Genomic DNA, 18,961 nt, shown 5'->3' with positions numbered 1-18,961 from the left:
CTGGGAAATCTAGTTATGTTACCTATTGCATTTCACCTTAGTTTGTGGAGCAATTTGGGGATGGGATGGCATAAGTTGTTGTGTGAATATGTGAAGTTGATACAATCATTTTGTTAAAAGCCATTGGCAATATTTATTCTGGCACAAATTTAAGCCAAGGTAACAGCCAAATTATAGTTTGCCACCTAAATGTAAAACAAATGAAAAAACAAGCTCACAGTTTGCGTAGCTTCTGAAACATGCCATCTTCAGTCGGTTTTAAATAACATCCCACTGAGAAAAATATTTACAAAGGATGCAAAGTAAATGATTATGCCACTTGTTTTAACAAGGAACCTTTGCTCCTTCAGAAACATTGTTTTATGTTTCTCCTAACCAGAAACTTCAGTGAAGGTAAAAATTAGGCAGATCATTAGCATTCAAAGATGCTTTAAGCCCATGGCACAAAATAAGCATACTTCATGACAAACCATGTTTGATTGGTTCATAAGAGCTACACTCATTTTCCCTATTTTGCATTGCACATCATACATTAATATGTGCACCTTATATATATACACACACTATATCATGATTTAAACAATTTTTACAAAAGGAAAAGATCAAAGTTCAACACACTCTTATTTAAGAATGAACTACTTTTGAGACAGAGTAAAAGGTAATTCCTTTTTTCTTTTTTAAATGAGAGAGAGAGAGAGAGATTTTTTAAAAAGCATGGATTTACTAAACCTAAAGTGCACACAGTTCAGAATTTTCTAGGTCTGATCGAAGGAACATAACTTGTAGATGACTGGAATACTGATCTCCAACTGGAAACCAGCCAACCTGGACACCATGGAAACTGCTCGGTACTTACAGAACACATTATTCTACCAGTTAATAGCCCAGCCTTTGTAAAGGGCAATTTCATCACTCCTGTAATACAGAAGCAGCATCTTCACTTCTAGAGAAGAGAGGGCTTCTGTGTACTCGGTTATTTCACAGTGTCCAGAACAGTCTGCCCACCACCATTCTCCACTGCCCTAGATCAAGGGAGCAAGAACAATCTCCTCTTCACTCCACTGGGCTGCAGAAGTTTAAAGAAAGTGTAAAAGGTTAAAAGAAGTTTAAAACATTCTTCTGGCAACTCAAGGAAAAAGCAGAGAGGTGGGAAGGAGTGGGCCCCAAAAAGCATGTCCCAGTAACTAACAAAGTTCATAGTGCTTTCATGAAGATATCAAATTCCTCTGAAACTTTTTTTCGAAGTATCATTAAGCTACTGGAGAAGTTAAACTGAGCTGTACAGGGACTAGAAGCAAAGTAGTGTGCCATGCAAGTACAGAAAAGCAAAGTGAGCTTTTACTAAGGCTGCTGCCAATACTCATCTCAAATGCATTAGAGCTAGCCCAAATTTTAAGAAATGACACAGTCATCAATCAGTATTATCAAAGAACAATGGGATGACTTCTCCCAGGATGCAGAGAGAAGACAGGACAGTGACATGTCAGAAACTGAACATTCACTTTCATATCCTTCTGCTTTTCTTTTCTCCCCTATTTCAAATCTATTTTGGTCTCACAACCTCCTTTTCTAAGTGTTAGGTTTGAGAATTTCAGGTATTGTCTTCATACATTCAAGACAATTCACCTTCTTTCCAAATATGACTTTGGGTGTTAAAAGCTGCTAGAAAATGAAGATATGAGTTGTGGGTAGGGAAAAAATAATCTGGTGCAGGAGGATTACATGAAGGTACTTTGAGAAACACCGTGTTTCAGACTAAGAATACAATACGCTGCATGTAAAAATGCAGCAAGCATCCATGATACTTCATAACAGCACTCTGTTAGCTTCCAACTATTTTCAGTTAAAAAGATTTCCTTGGCTTGCAATGGCTTTTCTGTTTAGAGATGATGGCAGAAACTTCTCCGGTCTCCCCTTCAACTCATTTGAACTTTGTGCATTGACTGTAGCTTTTGGCAAATGTCTACTACCTTCTGAATATACAGCCGAGATCTTCTGTTTGCTTCAGTTTTCATACCCTAGTCTCACTTGATGGTCATAAGTTTTTGGGATCAAGAAGACAGAGTGAGACATTTTCTGTAAGCCTCACAACACACACTTTATTCCAGTCACCTCTTTTCCTCAGGTAGTCAGCAAAAAGCTGCATGAAATAGAGAACAAGGAGCACAGTGAAGCTAGTTCCAACAAACAGGAGCAGGGGGACAGGGCGTACAGCCAAGTATCACTATCCATCAGCACACAAATGCCTTTGCCTCCTCCCCACCAGTGATGAACCATTAAGCCTAGGAATGCACTATTAGAACAGATATCTATGGCTTCACATACAGTACTGGTCTGAAAAAGCTTTAGAAGAGATTCTCACCTACTTTTGCATAACTTAAAGCAGTATAGTAATGCTAAATTGTATGACAAATGTATGCTACAACATACGTCAATAAATACAGCACATAACAGTACGTTGCTATGCATACCATAAAAACCTCCCCAGCACTTGGCTAAAGGCAACATGCAGCACTTACTAACCTGACCCACCTAACCCTGAGATTCCTGCCACAAATGAACAGGCCTTAATGGAAGTCAGAGGTGCAAACACACTTCACAAGTAACAGAGAAAACAGCATCAGTGTGACCCAGCAGAGAAAATTAGAAGTTCACAGGGCTGTGTTTACACACATTTTCTTGTGGAACATGCCAAATGATACAGCAGAAATAGCATGCAGAGTTGTGTTAGAGAAGTTATAAAGCAGGCTTAAGTCTTGAGTCTTCTCATGAGTAAGAAGGGTAACAGCTGGTAGGTTCCCACTGCTATCATCAGGTTCACAATGGAAGGAAAAACACTGCTGCTACTGTAGGATATTTTGCGGTGATATAATCTTTTTCTCCCCCGGGACTTGTCTGTTTATAAAGCCCAGGTGGATCACTAGCTTCCTTCTGTGTGCTAGTAGGAAGGACAAACACAGCAAGGTAGGAGGCAGCTGGGGGAAGTAATAACACACATGGAAGTGTTTGTGGGAGTTTAGCTTCAACTCTCAAAGATTTCAGCTATTTTAGGCAGAGAAAAACAACCAAAACATCCAATTAGGTTGCTCGGAGAAACCTAATACAGGTTTTCATAACAGTGATACAGCAAGCATCCCCCTAGGGTTGCAAAAGAGACATTTCAAGCTCCAAATAACTCCACTGCAAAGCCATAGCTGTGAAACACAGCAGCCCCTTGCAATCATGAGGAGGAATGTGCACAATAGGCAGAGCTCTCCTGTCACTGTCCAATTTCCAAGTTGGAGAGAGATTTTTCAGCAACCATGAGACTTGCTCTGTGCCACAGAGCGAATGGCAGTTTCTATGCAGGCTAAAACAGAAATACCCTCAGTCTGCTTCCTGCTATTGACACAGGGCATTGTTCTAACTGCAACCATTGTAAATGGAATATAATGGCTTTGCTGTAGGAAAACACTTATATATGGATCACGGCGGGGTGGTTTTGTGGTGTTAATCTATTACACCCTGATAGCTACACAGGCTCAAAAAGCAGTTTTCACATGGGGCAAACGTTTTGCACCTCTGCAGCAAGAAAATCTCCAGGAACTGGTTTTTCCTACAGCACAAAGCCAGCAGTGACATTTATAGACCTAACTGTTGACTCTAAAGGGTTTGACAGAAGAGGCAGCAGAAAAGCAAACAACCTGCCCACTCACTGGGAACGCTCAAGTCAAGGACTAAGTCACAGCAACTACAGGAAGCTCATTTCTCACTTGTCCCCTTCCACGGGCTCCAGGTTTAAGGTGGTTATATGGGACAGTGGGTGGGGGGTGAGGGATAGGGAGGGGCACTGCTAGGTTAAAGCAACACTGCCTTCCATAAAGTTTGCAGCTAATCAGCTACCTTGCCAACACTTTGGACATTCCAGTTTTGCCCTTATGAATGTGGAAGTCTCACTGCTAGAAGGGCGCCACAACAAATAAGGTTATTTCAAAGCCAACCAAAACACAAATATTAATATACATTGAAGAGGGAAGCAGCAACAAAACGCCTGGAAAAAAGCTGTTCACATGAATGTTTATGCGTGTAAGTAGCAGCAATACTTTAAACATAAGAAATTAAACAGCCTGATCTTAAGTCCGACTCAGTCGCATTTTGGATCAGCAAAGCATTCCTACATATGAGTAAGCCATATAAACACTAAGTAAATACAGAGATGCATATGATCAAAGACAAGGCTTGTGTCCTTCAAGGCAGTACTAAAGCTGTTGCTACCATATGCCTGGCAGTAAGGATATGCCTAGTAAGAGCAGCAGAGTATTTATATAAAAAAGCCTCTCAAAGTATAAATATTCTACCTTGTAGCACTGTTAATTTAGTATCATTAGAAGACATTAATATAATGTTTTAGAGTTTTTTTAGTAGTGTTGTTTTATCTAGATATTCTATCAGGTTTCTGAGTATATATTTTTCACAATTAATAAATATTCGGGTGATTAAAAAGAAAACATCCAGATTAATTTGTTTTCTTTAGCAGAATCGAAACATACGTGTATTAAAGTGCATCTTTATATAGACTGCTTGAAGAAAGTCAAAGGTATTATCACAGCAAGACACTGTGATAACTCTTTTGAGCATAAGATAGAGCATTACATCAGAAGTTCTACTACATATATTTTATGGCATTAGTTAGTTACTTGGCCAACATCATTAATTTAGTAATTGATCTAGACTATCCTGGAATGCACTAACATTTGGCTAAAATTGTTTCCAGTTGTTGAAAATTATTCTGCTTTGAGCTTTCCTCAGTCCAGCAGTTTATAAAACATCCTGTCATGAAAACTAAAACTGCAGCAAGTTTCACCATGAAATTGTCTGAACCTCAAAAGCTAAAATATTCATTTTCATAGGAAAACGCACATTTATTTTTCCAAATTCCTGTACTTGGGGCAAAAACCTGAAGTATTAATGATGTTTTTCCCTTTCTCTATAGTCTGGAAAAAAATAACGTCGAAAATTTAACCAGATTCTAAAGAAAAAACAGGACAGCTGAAGTGCAATGCATTTCTGTTACCCTATAAATATATATAAATATATTCTTTAACTGTATATATAGGTTCCTGATAAAACAGGCAGTCTTTTTTGATCTCTTCTGCATATATGGGAGATTAGGTCACAATCTTGTATAAGTTCTATCATAGTCCATGTACGCACATACACACAGAAAAAAAAAAAAAAAACTACAGAGGACTTATAATTGTGGTACTCTGAAACCCTGCAGAGAAATTTGGCATCAGGGAAAGCTTTCCTATTTTAGCTTTCCTTGATAACATGCATAGCATGATATTGTGTTTCTGCTTGATTAGATGCTACTGTAAAACACAAAAACATACATCAGGCAAGCACAAAGGCTGGCTACAAGACAGATTACTATAAGAAAGAACAAAGCTGTGGAAATCTCAGAGAGAAGCAAAGAATAGCGTGCCATGAAGTAAACCGATTTACTGGGTTTAGGCTCCCTGGCAATTTCAAGTCTTGAACCTTCCTGAAAGTTTTATTTTCACACAAGTGTCACTCATACAGCAAGCAACTGCAAAGCAACAGTTGCACAAGCTCCCATGGAAGAACAACTGCAGGAGCACGGCGCACATGTTTCTGCTCTGCAGCCATGCTTGGCTTTTCTGTAGTTTATTGTGTGTGTATATATATGTATATATACACACACACACACGTTCGCTTTGCCAGAGGCCATCGTAGTGCTAAATGAAGCTACTCTTCTATGAACAGTAAAAACGACTTGCCCAGTTTACAGGTACCCGTAGTTACTCCAGACCATAGCACTTTTTAATTATTTGACATCCTGTGCCATCCCCCAACCTGTGTAAAGGAAGATTAAGATTGTTTTTGGCAAACCAAAATACTCTGAAGAATTTCAAATTCTCCAAAGAGCATATAATTAGATTCTTGATAGTTTGAGCTTCCATTGCTAATCCTTCATATGAATCTGCCAAAAAAAAAAAAAAAACCATGAGTATCATGCAAGTCTAACAGTAACATGAATGCTGTTAAATGCAAGATGCAGTTACAGCAGCAATAACCTGAAATTTATTTTTTCTTATTATATATATGGAACAATGAATCAAGAGTATGTTTCCATCAGGAGTTTTGAGACAAAGCTCTGAAGCACAACGTGTAGCACAGAGTTCGCACAAATGTAGAAAACTCACTGCCTGGAGAGGGGAGCAGCATTTTTCAACTTGTTGTAAACAGCACAAAGTTCTAGGAGGGGAATGTTGTGAGGTGAAAATATGAGAAAAATGGAATCTCTTCTAACACACCTCCTTCCCTTCCTGCCCCAAATTCCAGATCCACTGGGCATACGATGATCCTTGGAAATAGGAAAAAAAAAATCCTGCTCAGAAGGAAAATTTTTCAAGCAAATGGGAAGTCTGTAAGGACTTTGTGCATATTTTGCAAAATTTGCAAGTTTTTCAGTCTCTTGATATCTTTTCTCTTAAAGAGATGTCTCTTTCACATCTTTAAGAAGAAAAAAGCCTACAAATGATGAGACTACCAGGCAATTTCTAGACTGACACCTCCCCACACACACACCCCCAAAAAAACCCACAAACAATCAAAAAAATTTCTGGAAAGTTTATTTACCTGTTGGCAATTGTGGCGAAATGAAACCAGGTTTACAGAAACTGAGAGACACTGCAGGATTCATAGGAGCCTTCCGAAGCCAAAACGAAACAAACAGCTCCCTGCCTCCCTCACCCACAGCCAGACATGAACAAACCTTTATTCAGCACCAACATCGCAATTTAGGGCTGGAATTAGCAGGAAATGGTTGCAAACTGATACCTGTGATGTCCTCTCTAACCTTACAGTCTGTCTTACGAGTTGCTCTGCAACTCTTTCCACCTATTCCCCTTCCTTCCCCTAGACCCTGCTCCGCTCTGCCTAGAGCTCGGAGCTGTCACAAGTCCCGCTCTCCGCAGCTCCTGACATAAAGCCAATCCAAACCTTACAACTCGCACACTGGCAGTTGCTTAGGCTGTGAATTAAAATGCAGTAAGAGAAAATAAAGTTACCTTTCACAGAGCATGTCGTTCTTCTCCCCTCCCCCCCATCAAATTTGATCTTAACTTTCTGAATCCTCCTTAGGTTTAACTAATGGTTTATCCCAGGTCCTCATCGAGGCTGGAAGACCAAAACTCAGCAGTGTTTGCCATCGTTTCACAGGCAAAAAGAAATTCTGTGTTTCAACACAACTGTCAACTTACTAATTTATATTATGAAACATTCAGACTCCATTAATACTTGGGAGAACCAAGAATATGGCCACATAGGCTGCTTTCAGGAAGGCAACCAGCAAGATGCAAACCAGACTTTGGTTGTAACTGGACTTCACTGGAGTATTTTTTTAAAGTAATGATTTATAAGGTGGACCCACAGAATATGAATCGTGAGAGAGACACAGACAGATGGACAGACCACAGTCCTTTGAAAAACTAGCTCTAGCTGTTTCTATTTCTTCTATTGAGAGTTCTCATAGTAACATCTATTGAGCTTTATAATAAATAAAATAGAAGTGAACTGAAAGGCTCTTTGTAGTCCCCAGCATAGCTAGAGTTTCCTTCCACGTAAGGGGAATTATTTCTCTGCTGTTATTGATGTGACTATTGCAGTTATTATTGCATCTTATTCCACAATTCCTTTAAAATGTCCAAATTAGTGTTAAATGCAGCTAGAATATTTAAAAACAAAATGAGATATATAACTTTAGATTTGCCCAGGAAACGCTATGAAACAGCCTGAGATGCAAGTCCAATTCAAAAACCAAAATGCATATTCAAGTATATGTTAGGACAGCCATGACAAGAAAGCCTAGACAAGAGCTATACATGAACAGCAACCCATCTCACAACCTGAACTTGAAGGAGTAAATAAGTTTTATAAAATACTCTAAACAAACACCAATATTTCAGCAGTGGCTCTGAGAGATTCATACACACAAGAGAGTAATAGATTTTAAACAGGAAGTTTTTCCTAAAATCAAGTACCACTTTTTCAGAGGTGAGTATTTAAAGTTAAGGGTCTTGAAAGCAGGAGAGAAAAACAAATAAAGTGGTGTGATTTTCAGGCCGGCTAAGCATTTCAAGATTGCACTGTTTTACTAGAAGTCATGCATATTCCTTCTTGGATCAATTTCTTCACATAAATGTTTCAATTTCACCTTCGGTTCTGTGATACTTAAGGATTCCCTATGAACAAATGAGTACCCATCAAATAAGATCTCCTTATCTGACATGGATCAAACATCTTCTCCAAAGATTAAATCCTTGCAATCCACTAGTCCTCTCCAAGTCACACGCTATAGTGTTATCAAGCATGATATGGTAGGCATAGGGAGAAAATAAGCAAAAAAAAAAAAAACCCAAAAAACCAAATAAGTGAAAGTTACTCTTACTTAGATAATTGTGTATGTACAACATTAATTCAATATTAATAAGAAGTCTTCACAAAGTCTCAAGGTTTCTCTTGGACATTTAGTAAAGAGCATAAAATATTCTAAGGAAAAGAAAAACTAACCTTCACTCCTGAGGACAGGTTCTGTATCACCAGGTGTTTTATCTGGCATCTCAGCAGAGACAGTCTGGGTAAGACCTAGAGGACATGAAGCAGAAAAGGCTTTCTCAAGCAAAACCAGCATGTTTCTTCAGCACGCTCCCCAGATCGCAATGAAAGATGCATTTGCAGCTTACATCATTTCCACATATAAATGTTAGATATCTAAACAAACAAAACTTCTTAGACATTAATTACAATGCTATCTGGGAGATTTGTCTCTAACCATGGATATTTTTATCCTCAACTGAATTCCCAGCCGGAAGCCCATCAGCTGGCGCAGAAGGGCTGTTTATCCCCAGTACTGAAGAAGTTCTCAACAAAACACTCTGAGTGCCATAACAGCCAACGTTCAACAGACTGCTTACCTGAAGCTTCACCATGTTGTACAACCCCCATATTTCTTCCATCCCATCAGTGAGGGGGGACAAAAGGCTTCTTGGGCTGGAAGTGAGCCCACCTCACCATAGCAGTCTTATATCCCTACTTCACTACAGGCTAACAGCCAACATACAGCCTAGGATTTTGTATTCCAATTTATTTAGTATTTTCCCATCACTAGTAGGGTTGGCACTGCCTCCTGTGCAAGCAAACGTCAAGGTCAAACAGACAGTATGAAAACAAAAGGGCAAGGTTCTCTTGGCCAAAGAAATCATGCTCTGCTTGGGACAGGGATTTGACCTGGGTGACAACTCACATGGACCATGTTGTATACAGTACTACACAGCAGGTACATGCATGAAAAGTATTAGCTGTACAGTTCCTAACGAGGTCACTAAATCTCCTGTTTCTAACATGGAAATTGTTCTTCTCAAAAGAGCAGACTCAAGCACACAGAACTCTGGAGAACAAGTACAGAGCTCTGGGACGCTTCCGCTAGCTCATCCTGCAGGGAAACTGAGAGGAAACATCAACAAAATGGTTCACAATTCTTTTTTTCAAGAAAACTTTCCTCTCAAGTACATAAGGTGTGTAGGTTTTTAAGTGAACAAGATTTATATCAGGTTCCCCATCCAGGGTGGTTCTAGTTGTCATATCAGATTCACATACATGTAAAAAGCTTAGAAAGACAATAGATACTTTCAAAGTTAGGATCCACCACCCGAGGGGCAAACTTGTCTCATATTTAGCTGATGAAAACTCTACTATCTATGATATTCTATAATATCTTCACTTAAGATCAAATCCACTACATTCTATTCAGGAATTAACACTGATTTAGCATTTGGTCTAAGGACTTCAGACCTTCATGCTTAATACAACATTTTACTACTGAACATTTGGAATGGGCAGAAAAATCTTCTTTCAATTCCTTCTCATCCTAAAACTAACAGTAATAAACTTTATCCACCTAAATATCTACATGTGCAAGTTCATAGATCACAGACACAGACATTGTCACAAATTTATTGAACAAATATGCAGGGAATTTAAACAGCTATAAACACTGAGTGGTCTCCAAAATCCTAAGTTTGTTGTAAATACTCTCCAGAATTAAATTAAAAATAGAAAAAAAAAAACCACAAAAAGACACACACACACACACACCATCACACACAAGGGGGAAAAGGTCCTCAGAATCACTGCATCTATTTTTCCAAACAGACTGCTCAAATTTAATTACCCATGCCTGTCATCATTAAAAAGCTGGCAAAAATAAATACATGGACCAGGACTAAAGACTTGGTAACCTTACCTCCAATGTCTTTCATTGAATGATCTGATACACACTGTTTGTGAATATTGAGAAAGTTTACAAATCATATTCCAGCTGCCAACTTATTAGAGCTGGTGAATCACACAGAGCATGAAGGAGACACAGGAATAAATCCAGTATCTACTACTATGACTCATTTCAAAATTCAGGGAAATGTCTTTTATAAATTCTAGGTTTTAAATAAATGGGTTCATATTACAAATTCAGGGTATAAGTGGATGTACATGTAATTTGGGGGTCAGGAAAGGAAAGAAGGAAAACTGAGTTAACACAGAATTAGGAAAATATCTTTAATAGGAGGACTTACTCATGAAAATGCTGCTCATGGGGTAACTCAGTAGAATGTTAAGAGGTACAACTGATAATCTTAAAAATAAATTTGGAGTTTTATTGACCTTTTGTAGAGCAACTAGATAGGAGTTAGAAAAAATAGAAATGACATAACTTCCTTTTCTTTTCACCCCTCCGTCCTGATTGTCATTTATGCAAGTACAAATTTCTTTCTCCAACACAGACCAACATTTCTTGCTACTTAAGTTAAGTTGCTTTTATGTCATCAAAAATCAGCCCCGGAAAGCATGCCACGTAAAAGACACCTGCCAACATTCACTTCGCAGGCATTTAATGTGGTGCCTGTGCTTGTCTCTGTAGAGCGTGACCCATCACTTCCTGCACAAAAACAAACAGGATTCAACATGGGCACTAAATGACCTTGGCTTTCTTAAAATAACGGGGGATGAAAAGCTAAATCATTCAGTTACTGCACGTGAAATAGGGTATTTAGCGAAGTTCAGATTTTCCAGAGCTGTATAACAGTTTTAGTCTCTCTGAAGAGCTCGCTTGGGTAATCTAAGGCAATGTAATCACTGCCAATTGATTTACCCATTTAGCAGTTCAGCAGCACAGTATGAGATAGTCAGAGAGGCCTAACATAGCTGAAGAAACAGAACTCTGCACCCAGAAAAAAATCCACATTCACGACACTCATGAAGCCCTTGTCACTATCGCCAGTATTTCTTGGTAACGCAGTCTAAAATGTGTTGCTGTTTTACAGTTTCTTCTAGATGGCATGCATTGCATATGCTTATAGGATCAAAACAGTTCAGGCAGAGGCAAACACGGCAGTGTCAGTATACAACAGCCTTCAACATTTCCCCTTAGTATCATCTACAATTTTTAAAATTATACTTAGAAAGTGCGGTCAAGCTAGAGGACCCTGAGCTAGAGTAAACCATCCACTTTAAAAAGGAGGGAAATCAATGTGCGTTAGATCTAAAGAGTCAGATTCTGCCCGCCATGAACATAAACTACCTCCACTCCGGCTAAAAATAAATTGTTGATTGTATACAATTTATACCAAGTAATTAAGGTACATGTTTCTTCTTTACGTAACTAGGATAAACTTAATCATGCAGATAGGTTGTGCTTTTGTTTGCTTTGAGAGATGCAGCAAAACTAGTGGAAGAGAATAAACATTTCAACGATCGATTAATTTTAAAGTTTTATAAATTATATTTTATCTGTTAAATTTAAAATATTTAAGATGAAATTTAAAACTATGCTCTTGCTTCCTGTAACCTACCAAATTCTAAATGAATCAAGGCAGCTTAGCATTCTTTTTTATGAAGTTTATGATTGTAAATTAGAAAGAAATTTTGACAAACAATATTAATCAGAAAGGTAAACCTTGCCTTCTTAAGTGATACTAAGCAGGACTGATGTGAAAAATCCAGCAGCATTTGGGGTATAAGCTTGTTAATTAAGTGTAAGAGAATAATTCTTGCAATATGATTTTTTGAGTTAGCGGAATCTGTTTAGAAATTAAGCAAACTTTGGGTTACCAACAATAAGTAAATAAACAGACTTTATAAAAACACTTTAATTGGACACTTTCAAATGTTTTTGTTATATAATTATTGATATAGTTTTAACTATCCCTGCACCTTTGACTCAGCTATTCTAGTAGCCTCCACATGGTATATTGTTAGCATTTCTGAATCCATCACTCAAAGTTTCATTTTTTTCCCCTCTATCACCTCCTGCTCACTCCTCTAAGCAGTTTTTCATTTACATGGGACAACATCCCAGTAATAGAACTTGCAATATGTATGCACCCATAGTTTGTGAGCAAACACAGCTATAGTGTTTAAGTTTTAGGTAAGTAAGCAAAAACTCCTAATGGTAACCAAAAATATTCAGACTTGTGACCATGCATTTTCATATGCCATAATCAGCCAGGGCCACCCAAATGGGCATAGTGGGAGGTCCAAGGTCAAAAAATTCTTTGTTCCTTATGGTAGACTGGTTTACCTTTAAAATCCTGAGCCTAGGCAGTGGCAAACTTCAGACCAGCTTTACAGTTATGAAAAATAAAGGCTTCAGTTTCTTTGAACATGGGATTCAGCACAGTATCACACTACAGCTGAACTCATGGGGATGCAAATCTATAGTACATTTAACAACTAAAAAATATTTTTAAAAAGTATATTCAGGAGAAATGTTAGTTACTTGTATTTCAAAACTAATAAAATCCTAGCCTCTCAAATTAACTAAACTCTGCTAAGTATATATTAAGTATATTCAAGTTATTCAAAATAACTATCGAACATTGTGTTTTTCAATTTTCAAGTTTCATGGAGTACTTTTCATGAGAGAAAAGGCTTCTTCTGTTCCGTTTTTATTTTCCCCACAATTTATAGCTGTCCTCTAAAAAGCAAGTAGTTTGAAAGAAGCTATTGTTAAATCACAGCCATATTTGCAGTCATAAATACATACTTTGACTCCACAGTTATGTGGAACAACTAACATCACTAACCAAAGTCTAACCTTAATGTCCTTCTCTGTCTGATTATGTGTGATCTCTTGATCACATCTCTTCCAAATAGCTAGAAAAGATCAAATTTAGGTCTACTGGATTTCTTAAAAAAAAATCCTCAAAATATAGTTCCTTGAAACAGAGGCTGAACTTTCTGATTTTCCAGGGGTATAAACAGTATCACTACTACCAAGATCTGCTTCTGCTGTTGCCACTTTATATTTAAAATGCTCATTTTTAAAGTCTGCCTTTTATAGATTACGCAGTATTTTTGAATGCAGACCAATTTTATCTAAAACAACTGAAATACTAAAGTTCCGTGTTACATGCTGTGCTGTTAACAGTAAAGCCAACTGCTAGTTTATTAAAATAAAAGCTAGTTTTTCCTACTTAAACACATACAAGCATCCCAAATTGTATTACATCGTGGGTAGGAAGAAAAAGACAGCATTAATAGTTTCAACTCTTAGGTGAATGGTACAGGAATTAGCACTTTCAAAATGCTATGAACGCAACATCATTTGCAGAAAGTCTCAGCTAAGAGAATGAATTGCAGGTTCCAGGGAAGGCTATGGAAAAATCCTGATGTACACGACCAGAACTTTGTATCAGGCTGCTAAAGCAGGAGGTCTGCCCTGGACCTAGTTTTTGTGGTTTGTTTGCCTACAAATCTCTTCTAGATCAGAGGCATTGCTGCTCTGAACCCCATGAGAATAACTTTAATCCTGGGTCACATAAACTGTAAGAACAAGTTCACCTGCTCATGCTAATGCAGTTTATTCACACAAACTAAGTGGTGTCACTGAAAGAAACTCCTGGTACCACAGAGAGAGGACAGAAAGGAGGACACGCAACACAACGTGCCATCAAACCTCAGTACCACTTCAATTCACCACCACCTCTACACAGCAGTACCCATGTGAAGTGTTATTTCAAGTTAATATTTATTTCTTCCAAACAGCACAGGGTTCTAATGGTTCCTTTCATTCCCTTCCAGCAGAGGTCTAGATGTGTGTGTGGGGGTAAAGAAACAGCTTCCCTGCTCCACCAGTCCTCTCCTTCAAATTCCCGCTGAGATTTCTTGTTTTTCCCCCCTAAATCTCAACATGTAGCTTGGAGCATTTTGGTGTCCTTTGGAAGATGCCACATGCATTAAGGTCTCCATCCATCATGGTATTGTTTTCGTCATATATACTCCTTTTCAAAGAATTGAATCAGTAAAAGGCATCAGCATCCTCTGACTAGTTTCTGGACCAAACCATTCATAACATACCAGAAACCAAATATATAAAATATTCAACTCTTTTCCCTCAGCAAAAAACAAATCACAGAGTTCCCTTTACCACCCTCATTCTGGTTTGCTGGCAAATTCTGTATTTGAATCTGAAAAACAGCATAAATGCTCTACTATAAGAAATGAGGTGTCTGGCTCCTCTGTGGTTAAACTGTTACACATACATCATCTCCTTCCTCCCATCCCTCCACTAGCTCTGAACCCGTTCCCAGTTCTACCTCAAGGCCTTGGTCACGGTTTTTCAAACCCACTAACAGATCATGTTCAGCAACTAATCACTGTGTTTCAGTGTGCAAGTCTAGATAGTATTTTTACAAAGTAATGCAGGATACAATGTCTAGGGAGAGGGAGGGCGGAAAAAAAAAAAAACCAAAGAGAAAAAACTTCCTCTACAAGAAGTTCACTCTTGTAAAGATTAGGTTTATTCACCCTTCTACTAGTGTTCAGTGACGCTGCAAGACTTTTTCCTTAATGTATATGCTACCATTGGGCCAACTGAAACAAAGAGGAAATCAACCTCACAGGATATTCTCTGAGGATAAAAACAGATTAAAACTCAATTGACACGTTCATTTTATAATCTGTGTATTCCCCAGTTGAAAATTTAAATGTATTCCTCAACATAAATGCATAAAAATCAAAGACTAAACAAAGTTCCGAGTGGTAAAACACATATAGTTACTCCTGGTGAATTACCAGAGAAGTCTTTATCAGTTTTGTAGCAGTAGCACTAGGATGTTTCTTTTTGTAAAGACAAATCAATGAGCATTTCTTAAAATATTATCTTTTACAAACTCAACTTTGCCCAGAGTTCAGTCCAACACTGCAAACTATGATGCTGTACCAACAAACTGATAGAAAACAACGTTGTGCCTCTCCCAATATTAAACTGTGATAGTGCCTCTCTCATCTGACTTTTTAAACTCGTGCTGTACCTTTGAGCCACAAAACCCATCTGTTTGGGCAAAGGTGCTGCAGGTGGCACCAGATGGCTCTGCCAGTATTGCACCATGCTCCATTGACAGACAAGAGCAAGTGGTCATTGAAAAGAGGAGCAAAAGGAGCTGCTCATCCTTTCCAGTCAGCATGCTGAGCAAGGGCTACAGATCCTCCTGTATCTGTGCAGCTATCTGAACCCAACTTTGGAGTTTGGATTTGGGTTTACATCATCTGGCAGCCAAGCCCTTATCTCACCAACTCTGAATTAAGCAAAAGGTGCCATCAGAATAGAGTGCTGTTTAATTTTTACATATATTGCCTCTCTCATGCATTTACATCGTACAGAAAAAGTCAGTGGCCCACACAAGTCCTCAGAGAAGTTACACATCATCCTATATCCCCAAACCAAAACAAATCAGCCCCTCCATACAGAGGTCACATTTCACCTATGCACAGTAGATCAGTCCCTTTAGATGCCCATTCTTGAGCTTAAACTTGAGAAAAACAGACTTGGGCAAGATGGCTCAGTGTAGGATATTCCAAAAACACACTTTGAAGAATAAAAAACAAGGCTGGGCAGGACAAGCAGGGCAGTCCCAGGACATTTAGAGGCAAGTCCCAGCAATGACTGTGCGAGCAGAGCAGTAGCTAGTCATAGCTATTGAATACTGTTGTCCTGCCACAAAACATGGCTCTCCTGTACTACTTGTGTCCTTTAACACACAGATTTGAGGAGTAACGTCATGTACTGAATTTTGCCTTTTTACTTCCATTAAAACATACAACAGTATAGTTATTTTTATTAAATTTTACAAAAATAAAGATTGAATATTTTAAGTGAGCTTTCATTACATTGTTGTCCAATTTCCTTTTTAAGATGATATTAGTTCTCCTGTTAAGTACCATTTAAGACAACATGAAGAAAAACAAATTCAGAATTATAGCCTACAACAAAACCACTAAAAGGCCTCAGCACAGACAAGAATTAGCAGTTTGACATTTTCATTAGCTTTAAGTTTGAAAAGCAGTCTAATTCCTGTTAATATTGGTGAATTGTCACTCTTCAGTACTGCACACAAAGTGCTGAACTAGCCCATGAAAAAGTACCATGAACATAAACCACCTAACAGTACTAGAAAGAGTAACGGATTTTAGGCTACAAGTCTTTCCATAGCAAGAACAGTCACGCTCTGTGGCAGAACCACGACAGTCACCAGAAAAGCCCATATGACAAATATTGTTCCCCTTGATAAACTCTGCTATAGGGACTTAATTGCCGTAAACCTTCACCAGGCAGAGCTGGGACCAAGCAGTCTCTAGAAATTAGCTCTCTGACTGCACTTGTGTCTCTCCAGCCTTCACACCGCTACCACTAACACTCACACGCTCATCAAGTGTATACACACATATACCTTGACTTTGATTATTAAAACTTCCCCAAAAGAGTAAAAATAATAAAAGCCAAACTACATTTGGTATTTTCAGTGGTCACTAGCTTTTATATGCACATAATAAAAGCTTCAAGGAAAGCCTCTTTAGATGCTATTAAAATTGGAAATGAAAACCTGATAAGATGGACAATACAAGACTCACCCCTAGACCAAGAATTGCAATTTAACACATAAATCCCCACACCTCCCACAGCTGGATATGCAGCTGTCAAAATTCAGTCATAACAGAAGTTGCTTTATTGTGCACATGGTTAAGGGAAATAAACTGAATGGGGAAAAAGTGCAGAGTGGGTATCGAGTTACCCAAATTCCTTTTAAAGCCCTGAACTTTGCTACAATTAGCAGGGACTGTGGCTGAACTAATTAACTATCACACAAGTGCACACGCTAGATTTCCCTCTTCAGTCTTTTCCACATTCAATTCCCTAGTGCTCAGCAGCTGCATACTTCCGATTAGGGGGAAGGGCTGCTGCCATTCCAGCTCCTTTTGAACAGGAAAAAGAACAGAGAAGGAAAAGAAAAAACAAAACAGGGTAATAACACAGCATCCTAGTGACTATTTTCTCTGTTAGTGAAAAAAAACCTAAAAATAAATAAATAGCCCTTTATGTCTGGTGTACATGAGAAAGAGCCCCTGATATTTGCTTTTGCAGGCTTCAAAGCCTGCAAAAAAAAAAAAAAAAAAAAAGTTCCTAAATTAGTTTGCTACTATAGAAAACGTAGTATAGAAAGTAGTAGCACTTACAACAAGCTTCTTGCTCGATCCGTGTACTTACAATATCATAGCATGCTTTCATAGAAAACACCACTGTTGTTCAAATTCATCATAGGATCAAGTAGCAGAGGAAATAAAAATCAAAACAAATGAAGTAAAGTTACTGTTGAAGCCCAAAGCACTCAAACATAGCAAATAAGATAAATAGTAGAGAAAATAATTTATAATATGCAAAGCATTAAAAGGGCATAAATCTATTGCTATATGCTGAAGAAATACAACAAGGATGGATAACAATAGACTCTAATATTAAATTCAATAACTCTAATTAGCCTTTTTTTTTGAAAAAAATTCTTAAAGTGCTTAAAAGCATTTGGCTTCATTACATATTTTTAAATAACTACCTCATGGGGGAAAAAAAACAGAACTTTCAACATAAAATCTTATTCATGAAGGACAGAATAAGAGCATTGTGCAGAAGGCCCACTTTTTAAAGAAGTCTCCTAAACAAATTAAATTCCAAGTAAAGAGGAGAAAGAAATTTTAAAGATATTTTTCCTCCTCTCAACTATAATTTTTTTTTTTTTTTTGAAAGCTGGACAAAACAGCTAAAGAGTGTTTGGTTTGGCATCACCAATGGCAATTTAGCAGCATGGCCTACTTAAAACCATTATCATGGTTAACTGTCACTTCCCACTTGAATCTTCATTATCTTATTTTTTTTCTCCCTAAAAAAGGTGACTCCCTTTGGTTTCACAAGTATAAAAGAGCCACAATTTGACAGTTTCACTGCAAGAAAACAGCTCCTGCAAACCTGGCTTCTTGAATTTCCTGTAGGTATAACTGACCTCTATTACTGAGCCAACTACTGCATCAACGCAAGTGAGGTGTTTAGATAAGGTCCTCCTAATAACTAGACAAGTAATACTCAGTTGGGCTTTCCAGAAATAGTCATTTGAACTGCCAGCCAAAGTGCAGTTCTGCATAACAAAGTTACTTACATATACCTTATAAAACATTTTTTCCTTGCAACCCTCAGAGAAAAGATTTTACACTTTTTCATTAGGGTAAGTGTGATTAATAAAAACCTCAAGATTTTTGTTTTCATCACAGAGTACATAAAACTAGGAAACCAACATAACCATTGACTACTTTATGGTCTTTGCTAAAAACCTCCAAAATTCCGACATATTCTAGTTATATAAATGCTGATTCTGGCTGCAACTCAGCTTTGACTTAAGCAGTTGACTGGAAAACCACTTCATACTTCTTCCACTTCTTATCTTAGTGTTAGACGTGCACATGTCTGTGCGAGTGCATGTGTCTGTACACACAAAAAGAGGAAATAAGGAAAGACTAACAGCCCTCTGCACCTTCACTTGCAATTTGTCAGCATGAATGGCCTCATAATTCAAATTAG

At 38.0% G+C, this 18,961-nt stretch overlaps 1 protein-coding gene across 1 annotated transcript in view; it reads right to left on the bottom strand.

Annotated features, from left to right (window-relative positions):
• PLEKHG1 (pleckstrin homology and RhoGEF domain containing G1) overlaps positions 1–18,961 on the bottom strand; it is a 122,737-nt gene that overhangs the window by 89,199 nt on the left and 14,577 nt on the right. Inside the window, exon 2 of the mRNA XM_026044410.1 lies at positions 8,575–8,649. Coding sequence (XP_025900195.1) covers positions 8,575–8,623 — 49 coding nt within the window. The 5' untranslated portion in view covers positions 8,624–8,649. The remainder of the gene's footprint in view (positions 1–8,574; positions 8,650–18,961) is intronic.

Source organism: Nothoprocta perdicaria, unplaced genomic scaffold, assembly GCF_003342845.1.
Source record: "Nothoprocta perdicaria isolate Ctin4 unplaced genomic scaffold, notPer1 scaffold_36, whole genome shotgun sequence".
In the NCBI taxonomy this organism is placed as follows: Eukaryota; Metazoa; Chordata; class Aves; order Tinamiformes; family Tinamidae; genus Nothoprocta; species Nothoprocta perdicaria.
The sequence above is the reverse complement of the archived record's forward strand: the minus strand, read 5'-3'. Positions and strand labels throughout refer to the sequence as shown.